Source organism: Octopus bimaculoides, chromosome 7 (genome assembly GCF_001194135.2).
Source record: "Octopus bimaculoides isolate UCB-OBI-ISO-001 chromosome 7, ASM119413v2, whole genome shotgun sequence".
Classification (NCBI taxonomy): Eukaryota; Metazoa; Mollusca; class Cephalopoda; order Octopoda; family Octopodidae; genus Octopus; species Octopus bimaculoides.
In genome coordinates, this window is record NC_068987.1 from 3,102,855 (window position 1) to 3,113,439 (window position 10,585).

Below are 10,585 nucleotides of genomic sequence, written 5' to 3' on the forward strand. Positions count from 1 at the left end.
CCCCCCCCATTACCACAGAAAAAAACATTTCTCTCTCTTATATAAAACTTTTCTTCCTAAAAGAACACCTAAACACTTTATGAAGTTGACAAAAATCCCTTGCGTCCCACATACAAAGCTCATCTGAGTCTGTGGGATTATCGTCTTAATGATTCCAGCCAGCCGAGTTCTTTGTTTTGTAAATTATTCTGGGAAAAAGCATTCTTCACGAACTAATGAAAATATTCTCGACGTTTTGTGTAGCTCAATTCTTACTGAAACATCCAGTCTAGCAAATGGACAAGATAGCCATAAGTTCCTCCATTAATACCAGTGGTTTCTTGTTCTAAGCGCCAACCTTTGCTGAATTTATCATGAAAACTAGGTTTAAGTAATTTCATAAACCTCTTTTCTCTAAGAACAGGATATAGATATGCATAGTGTAATGGATTATACATATGTATTACAAACATACATATGTATATATACACACACATATATATGACAGATTGTCTTATTGTGAATGACAAATGAGGGTTCAGTGAAAGAAAGTGTTAATAAATATGGAAACATCAGTGTTTAAGCACTTGGTTTGGTCTGAGCGCTTTTTATTTGTACCTATTTATGTGTCTTTTGACACTTCTTACCTGTGACTATAGTCTACATTATGAGCGAAGAAACTTTAATGTAAATGGTGTCAAAACAGCTATTAGATGGCCCGCATATGTGTGTACCAGAGCTGAACAGTTACAAAATGTCTTACATTTGTGGAACAAAATCCAATTGTTAAAAGTTTCACTTGGATACTCCACTGAACAATGGACTTTAAATCGACTGAAGTTCACAAACTTCAATATTCCAACTTATCCATTGTTGCAACAAAGTATGGTTACAGTCTCTGCCAAGAAAACTAAATATATTATCTTCAATCTAACAGACCAGAAGCTGCTCAAAACTGTTAAATAAGATACCTTACTTCAGATAATTTCTGAATTCAAATTCTTTATTATTGATGATAGTCTCAAAGGAGGACATCAAGATGTCGGTCTGTTCTGTACTCAATGATATAAGAAATATCTGAACTTCCATCCTTTTTCGGACAACTTTAGAAGAGAATCTTAATAACAACTAATCATAACAATTGTTTTTCATGTCTGTAAAATTTGGGTCCTCCCTAGCTTGGGCAAGTCTCTTAATGACTGCTACACTTCCAGTACCGCAGCTGGTTGTCAACATCAACTACATTCAGAAAGCAATCAATAGGTCACTCCGTGCTGACCTAGCACAGATGACCAATATATTTTACAGCTGCTTGCTGGGTGCTGTCTGTGGCATTGAGAGCTGAAAGTCATTGTCTGGTAAGAGGGCCCTGAGTGCATAAGAATTGAGGCTCCTTCTTCTCAAAATTATGATCTAGACTGATTGGTGATGGGGGCGGTGGTGTTGTGATCGATGATAAGAGAGGAGTCACATCTGCCATTGTGACGTGTCTATTATCATGACCGAAACAGGTGTAAGGTATGGATTGTAATAAATGTGATTGTTGTAGTTTTTGAGTCCCTTGTACTTTATTGATCCTTTACTCGACAATACAAAAATGGAAATCTCAACAACAAGCTAGATTTGATCTGATTTCATTTAGTATTGCCCTCCAAATTTTTCAACAGGTCTGGTCATGTAAATTACCATAAAGATGATAGCTCTTTTAAAATTGATAATCTCTTTCTTTCCCATTGATAGCTCCTCACCTCATTTGATAACTAACTCTAACTCCAAAGAGGTAGTCACCCACATCCATGCATTGCTTGATGTTAACAAATTATGAAACTTTTCTTTTTAATCTTCAATCTTTTATCATTGTAATGATTCATTGAACTTTAGTCCTATCATTTTTATCTCTCTTTATCTCAGGAAACCTCTTAGGAGAGGTATCCTACCTCCACCTTTCTAGACTCAACTGATGATGACACCTCTCTTATCTCAAGCCTCCTCTACATTATTTGGTTGTGTTTTAACATGCAATGACAGCATTTTTTAAAATTTTATATCAAGTTAGAATCTGTAATTTATTAAAATCTTATCAAGCAATTTTGTGGAATATCATTATTGGTTTAATATCATTGTAGTTTAAAAATGGAGACCACCTCCCCCTGTGGGATGAAGTTAAAGTAATAGACAGAGAACAGCACTGGAAAATACGAAAACTTAAAGAAGCAGCACATATGCTAGGACACAACAACCTCCTAAGCAGACTGAGTGCAGATATGAGTAGCATATGGGAACCGGTATTAAGGAAGGATAGAATATTAAATTTATAAGCCTTAAAATTCACTCCATAATTACCCATGGGCATATGGTGTAGTGATTAAGAGCACTGGCTACTAACCCCAAGATTCCTCCAGACAGTGACCTGAATAATAATAATAATAATAATAGTTTAATATTAATTTAATACTACTTCAATTGCAGTACCAGATTTTTATTCAGCTGGGCAGTTATTTACAACACCAGTGATTGTTTTATTCGCAGCTTCTGATATGTTGGCAGTGCCAGATTTCATCCAGGCATGTAGCTATGAGTAAACATTATTGATAAAAAAAAGACCCTGCAAAGCCAAATGTATTTGGTATTCTTGCTATCCACTGCAGAGATGAGTTTTCATCTTCCACCCCCCACCCACCCTCTATATTGCTTTTAAATACAGCAAGTCTGTAAGAGATGTTATCTACGACAAATACTGCAGTAACTTGTATGATTTTTAGGTGGATTGAAAACTGCAGTTATCGAGATAACATAAATACTGAGATTTTACAAGAACACAAACCAAACTAATTAAGCAGTTAAATAGATCTATAAAAGTGTATTTTGGTATTGTTTTAACTCTGACATCTGCCCTACTAAGCAGACATTTGATCAAAAGCACTCTAACCATAACCATCTTGTTTTCAAGATGGTAGTGTATGGTTGAAGAGGTATTTGGTGGCTACTTCTAGCAGACAGACTGATTTCATGTATGTAGCTGTAATAATATTTTACTGGTTTCTGTTATTGACCTGTGGTCATGCTGGAACACTACTTTCTAAGGTATTGTTGGTTACAATTTATTTTATTGACCATGGAAGGCAAGGTGGACCTAGGTATGATTTGAACTCAGAATATAAAAATATACCACAGGGTATATCATTTGATGCTCTACTGATTTGTTATCTCATAAAACCTCTTAAAAGGAGAGCTCTCCCACCTCCACCGCTGTAGTCTCAACTGATGATAACAGCTCTCTTATCACAAACCTCTTTTACATTAGTCAGTTGTGTTTTAACATGCAATGGCAGCACTTTATTTTATATCAAGATAGAAACAGGAATTTAATGAAACTTTGTTGAACAATTTCATGGAATAGTATTATTTTAGTTATAGAATTAACAAAAGACAGCAAATTGACAAAACCATTAGCATGCCAAGCAAAATGCTTAGCAGGAGTTCATCTGTCTTTAAGTTCTGAGTTTAAATTCCACCAAGGTTGACTTGACCTTTCATCCTTTTGGGGTTGATAAAATAAGTACCAGTTGAGCACTGAGGTCAATGTAATTGACTTACTTCCTCACATCCCTGAAATTGCTGGCCTTGTGCCAAAATTTGAAACCAATATTAATAAAAGAAGAAACCAGAAATAAACCTCACCAGAAACCAGTGGTTTAGAGATATAAAAAGAGAAGTAATACTATCTCAACATCCATGTGGGTAGAGAAATTATGTTACATTTGTCTTCTTTAACCCATTGCCTGCCATGGGCCCCATTTGGGGATCTGCTGAAAACAGTCTCACTTCCGGTTGTTTTTTGTATTTAAAGTGAACTGCTTATGTAGATTGCATTTGCAGAGGTGTGTTTAACAATATTTAATCATTAAAGGTTGTCATTATTAGCTCTGGTTATTGCAATTTATGACATAAAATGTCATAAATTGCAATTTTGGAATTACAAAAATATTGACTGTTCTGAAAACGTTTTTTTTTTTTCTTGCATTTCCCATCAAAATATCATTCATTGATATTTCATACTCATTCGCATTTGATACTACAGTCTCAAAAAAAACTAAAATGTTTATTATTGGAATTGAATAGAAAAGGATAAATATGCTCGTTTCTCAGCAATCCCTATTTGGGACTTTTCGGAAAATTTATAATTTGCAAAACAATTCACATATGAAGAAAATTTCAATATTCACAATCCCTCTTGATTCTTAAGTCCTTTCCTCATGAGTTTTCAATGATCCTTAATTCCTTGGAGCAATTAGTATCCCTACCCACTTGTATCCCCTCATACCTATACCTACCTGTATCCATCCCTATCCTTAGTGGGGCCAACATACTTAATATCCACCTTTGACCTCTTGGCAAGGGCCAATGAAGGAACTGCAAGAAATTGAATTCTGACAGCAACACCTGAGGCATTTGTGTATCAGTCTTGGAGAAGAACTTTTCCTTTGGATCACGCTGGTGGCATGGAGACGAGAAAATTTGCATCCATCATCGACTGCTGGTCGTTTTCACAAAAATACCTTACCCAGGCCTGTGCTAAAAATGGCAAATACACGGTCACCCTAATTGACAGTGGCTGGGAATGGACTTTATAAAGACAAACATCATAACCTATTTCTCTACCCACACAGAATGGTCACAGTTAGAATATCTTTAATCATAGGTCCACTCCTTCTGGGCTAGCCTGGGGCTAAACAGCTGCTGCCAGCCATCACAGTCTCTTCTCTCATTGGATCACCTGACCACTAATCAAGGTAGCTAAGTGGATGATCAATATCCTTACATCATTCATCTCCATGACAACCAAAGCCTACAATCCACAAACCCTCGGCTGATTCAAATCCATGGCTGACAACTCCTCATGAAAGTTACTGACTTGTTAACTATGGCATTAATTTACCATTACAGTGCAAACGAGATGAAAATAAAGGATGTGTTTTGTGTACTGTACAGCTCTGTAAATTGCCTTGGATCATAAATTGCTCCCTTGTTATTCACTATACATGCAGGAGTGGCTGTGTGGTAAGTAGCTTGCTTCCCAACAACATGGTTCCAGGTTCAGTCTCATTGCGTGGCACCTTGGGCAAGTGTCTTCTACAATAGCCTCGGGCCGACCAAAGCCTTGTGAGTGGATTCGGTAGACGGAAACTGAAAGAAGCCCGTCGTATATATATATATATATATATATATATATATATATATATTTTTGCCTTACTGGCACTTGTGCTGGTGGCATGTGAACAAAACATTGGACTCACTCCTGTGTATATTATGTAGAAAGATGATGGCTGAATGTGATTGTAAGAAGTATGGTGTTGCATGACAGTGAAACATTAAACCTTTCACATTCAGATTACTCTATCAGACGTAATTATTTTATTTATTCACTTTGTGTTTCAGTTAATCATGCATTGTCTCAGAATTTCAAGATTTCAACATTCTAATTGTTTATATTTAGAATGACATTGCAGGATAGGTGTGAGAAGTTGGACCTGGCTGGTTTGAACATAAAACAAATACAATATTTGGACCGGATCTGGCTGGTTTAAATGCAAAGGGTTAGATATTTGTAATAACTGTGTTGGAAATAGTTAAATGAGATTCACTGGATTGTAACGATGCTCTCTCTCCATGCGCACACTAGTGTTGTAAAAAACAATATATTTCCGAATATATGAAGCTGCTGAAATTTGTCAAGCATTTAAGAAGATATTGTTTATTGCTCAAGCTGTCTTCTAGAAAATTTCTGAAATAAATAAGTCAAAAGAAACAATAAAGTAAATAATAAATTGAAAATGTTGCTTTTATTTATCTGTCCATTATCAGAGGTTTCATCTTATTTACTTATCTAATGTTTTAGATCTTGTTACATAGTTTTATAGTCAGACACATCTCTACCTGACACGATCTTTAAATATTTATTAAACTCCAACAGTCTTTACATCTATTATGAAAACATCAAGCATAAAGTATGCAGTCTTTTTGGGAGAGCAGTTTTTAAGGGTCTTTTCTCAGAAAGCGTCTGCAACTTGTCTTAAAATTTTTGAGTTGGTTGGTTTGACAGGAACTGGTAAGCCAAAGAGCTGCACCAGGCACCAACTGTCAGCCCTTGCAAGATTTCTACAGCTGCATGCCCTTCCAAATGCCAACCACTTTACAAAATGTACTGGGTGCTTTTTACATGGCACCAGCCTGTAAAAGAAGCACCCAGTACACTCTGTAAATACACGGAATCTGTTTCTTTTCTGTTTAATTTCTGGATCGTCTGGCATTAATAAACATTTTATTCACAGATTTTAGTAAAGTTTTTTTCCATACAAATCAACCCCATTTTTTATGTACCATCTTTAATAAAGACAGTTGCAGCTTTTCAGCACAGTTTCATTACTATGTCAACATGTGTGTGTGTGTGCGCACATGCATGCACGTGTGTGTGTGTGTGTGTTTCAGACTTTATCGCACTCAACCCTAAGTGTTCATCATACAAGATCTATAATAAAATTAGCTCAGTCTCCCAATATTGTGAACGAGTTTATTGCCCTAATGTTTAAAAGTTTTGTACTTTTTCAATAAATCGCTGTTAATATTGCTCCACTGAGCACATTAAAATGTCTGGTAACAATATAAGCTCACTTTTGCTCCACAGAAAAGCTTTATGATCTGACTGTGAATGCTCTATTACACTGTTATTAGTGAAAAGAATGTCTGTATTTCTGAAGTAATTGTTCAAACAAGACCCAAGATGTATTCACTTTTTACTCTAATGAACCCTTGTCATGCTATTTCCCTATAATTCAAGTAACATGTGGCTAATGATGGTTTGTTACTTCAATATATTCATTGTTCTCTATATATTTTCTTCAATTCTTAAGAGAGATACTAATATATATCGGAGATGGTGGTGAGGACATTGTAAATAGCAAAGATGTTGATGAAGTGTGACAGAAATATTGAACGGCTTTTAAACTAATGACTTATATTTCCAGCTAAAATTGATGTTGAAAATAAAAGATAAAAAGTTGGCTCAAATTATTGGCATCATTATTCTGACATAAAAATACTTTATTTATTGGCATTGGTGTTTGGTTAAGACTTTTGATTTGCAGCCGCATGGTTCTAGATTTGATCCTGCTATGCAGTACCTTGGGTAAGTGTCGCCTACCAAAGCCAAAGCTTTAGGTTCACTTATGTCTTGTTGCTGGAGTTTGGTAGATGGAAACTCTACAGAAGTTCATTGTGTGTGTGTGTGTGTGTGTGTGTGTGTGCATAGCAGTGTAGATACAGAATTAATTTCACAACGGCATGGTTTTGGGCTCTTTTCCACTGTGTGGCATCTTGGGTGAGTGGCTTGGGTTGAACACTGCCTTATGAATGGATAATTGGTAGATAGAAACTGTGTGGAAGCTTGATGGTTGTGTGTGTGTGTGTATTGACAGTCCATGTCTTCATGTAGCACTGTCTGAAAAAGTGATGTCATGTCTACATTTTTTGTAAGAGTGATTTTGAGCATCAATAGAATTTTTTTAAAAACCCTTCCTTCCTTGTGAGTAATTGGAAGGTCATCTGACCATAAAATACTGCCTTAGATTTGTCTGTCCAACCGATGCTTGCATAGAAACTGAATTTAAAATGAACTGGAATATTTACTAATGAATGCCATCCATGCAATACTAATGTTTATTAAAACACACCATAGTAAACTTTAACTTTGCTTCGACTTAGAATTTACCTGAGGGAGAGGGTTCAATGCAGTGGGGACGTTTTATGATGTAGGGGTCTCAATAAAATAGGTACCAGTTGTTGACAGGTATATTATTATACCTTTAATCAAGAGTAATCTTCTTCTTCCCATCTTTTTCTTGTGCATTCTCCTCTAATTATTGTTTCAGGAATTTTCTATATTAAAAAAAAACTTATGTTGTTTTTCTTATTTTCCAGATCCAAGAGTTGCTGACTGGTTCATGATGGCAACCCCTTGGCCTGCATTCTTCTTGTGTGTCTTCTATGTTTCTTCTGTCAAGATTGGAATTGGTATAATGGCCAAACGGAAACCGTTTGAAATAAGGAAAATTTTAGTAGTCTACAATATATTTATGATGTTTCTCTCTGGCTATGTATTTGTCGAAGTAAGAACTCATTTTTTCTTCTTTGTTCAATATTTTATTCTGTTTTTGGATGAGGCCCCTTTATTCTGTTCCCTATCACCAGATATGAGACAAATATATTTAAATGAGAGCCTCACCATAAAGAACACCAACTTTCATCCACTTGCTCCCTCTTATATTTGCCATTAACTACCTTATTTTATAGCTGGTGATTGGAAATGAATGAGACACTCAGACATTTGTATTGCATCCTACAGTTTATTGCTTATGGTGAAGCAACAGAGATTTATGCACACACATATTATACAAAACCAAGATACAAAGACAGGTGAGGGAACAAACAGGGTGTAGTAGTCTGACACTCAGAAAAAAAAATGGAAGAAGTCTTTGACATTTTGAGCATATGCTCTTCTGCAGAAAGGAATGAGAAGGGAAAATAGAGAAAAGAAACATGTCTAGATTACAGTGTGTGTATGTGTGTGTGTGTGTGTGTGTGTGTGTGTGTGTGTGTATACCCAAGTCCTGGCATCATGTGATGGTTGTAAACAAGCACCACTGCCATACAAGCAGTGTTGTTTGTTTGCAGTCTTCTAAGCATGGGGAAATATTGCCTTACTTGGTGAAGGTTGGTGATGGGAAGGGCATCCAGCCATAGAAAATATGTATGACCCATGCAAGCAAGGAAACCTGAACATTAACTGATAATGATGTGTCTGTGCATATACTTGTATGTCTAATGTCCTCTATGACTATTACTACCACACTTTCCCAGATACACACTGTGTTATTTGCACCGACTCACCTCCACTATCACTGCCACCACCTTATCATCTAAATACCATGTCAAACATATCCGTGATCAGATATTCCAGCCATGACCATCCCTTCACTTTAGGTTGATTTACAGCTATGCTATCTTGGGTTTCTTGGATTAAGACAGTAGGATGTTATTTTTTTAAAATTTGGCTGCTATTTTCAGCAACCACGTCCAGTCAACAGTAGTGATGTTGATGATTGTGATGATGTGTAAGGGTTTCGCTTCATTTGTACTCCCTTGGTAAGAAGCATGTTTCTCAACCACTTTGTTCTAGGTTCAGTCCCACTGTGTGGCACTTGACCAAAGCCTTGAGTGAATTTGGTAGACGGAAACTGAAAGAAGCCTGTCATGTATACATATATGTGTGTGCGTTGGTGTGTTTATGTCCCTGTAACTTAGCAGGTCAGCAAGAGAGACCAATGGGATAAATATCAGGGTTTAAAAAAAAAACATAAGTATTAGGGGCTCAATTTGTTTGACTGAAATCCTTCGATGTGGTGCCCCAGCATGACCACAGTCAAATGACTGAAACAAGGACAAGAGCAAAAGAATGGGGGCAAGAGTCATATTGGAATCTCTGACTTTAGGGAGGGAAATTCCTTGATCATAACATCAGGGCAGATCCTAACAATGATTTGTTGAAGCAAGAACTGTGGCGTTAGTAAACTTGCTTTGAAACTACATGTTTGCAGGTTCAGTTCCACTTTGTGGCACTTTGGGCAAGTGGCTCATAATTTAGCCCTGGGCCAAGCAAAGTCTTGTGAGTGAATTTGGTAGATGGAAACTACATGGAAACCCATTTGTGTGTGTGTGTGTCTCTGCGTCTGTGTTTGCTCCTACCCCACTGCTTGTCAACTGGTGTTAGTTTGTTTACATCCTCTTAACTTAGCAGTTTGGCAAAAGAGATCAATAGGACTATTACCAGACTTAAAACAATAAATCTAAGTATGCAGGTCAGTTTGTTTTCAAGACAGTGCCCCAGCATGACTGCTGTCTAGCGACTAAAATGAATAAAAAAAAAAAAACCCAGAAAGCAGACATGTGAACCATCTCCCAGGTGATGAGAACTTTATACCGGAACTAAGATCTCCCAGGTAACACAGGCTGGGTACTTCATACCTGAACCAATCTCCCAGGTAACACCAGTTTAAGCCAGACACTACAGATACTGGACTCTCTAACTTAAACACTCGTTTATCCAGTTTGACCACCTTATCTCTCTCTCACACACACACACACACACACACACATTCTATTCAGTGAGCCTTCTTAGTTTCTTCACCAATCCCTCACAATGCTTCTCACTCACATTCTCTTTCTCTCTCCTTCCTCCATATCTCTCCACCTCTCCCCATTCTCTATCTTTCTCTTTCTCTCTCTCTCTCTCTCTCTCTCTCTCTTTCTCTCTCTCTCTCTCTTCGTGCAATGGCCTGTATTGCTATTTCCAGTCTGATATAAATAAACACCTTCTAAATAAGAGAGCTTACTATTTGAGCTGTTTGTGTGTATCTCCTGCATTGAATGGAAGGGGACAACGAGTGCAGATAATCCTCCTACAAATGACATGTTTAGATGATATATATACATACACACACATATATCTATAGATATAGATGATGTATACATATGTGTGTATGTACATATA

At 36.7% G+C, this 10,585-nt stretch overlaps 1 protein-coding gene across 1 annotated transcript in view; it reads left to right on the forward strand.

Moving 5' to 3' along the window:
- The window catches only part of LOC106871573 (elongation of very long chain fatty acids protein AAEL008004), a 50,693-nt gene that overhangs the window by 31,251 nt on the left and 8,857 nt on the right, over positions 1-10,585 (forward strand). Inside the window, exon 2 of the mRNA XM_014918079.2 lies at positions 7,957-8,144. Coding sequence (XP_014773565.1) covers positions 7,957-8,144 — 188 coding nt within the window. The remainder of the gene's footprint in view (positions 1-7,956; positions 8,145-10,585) is intronic.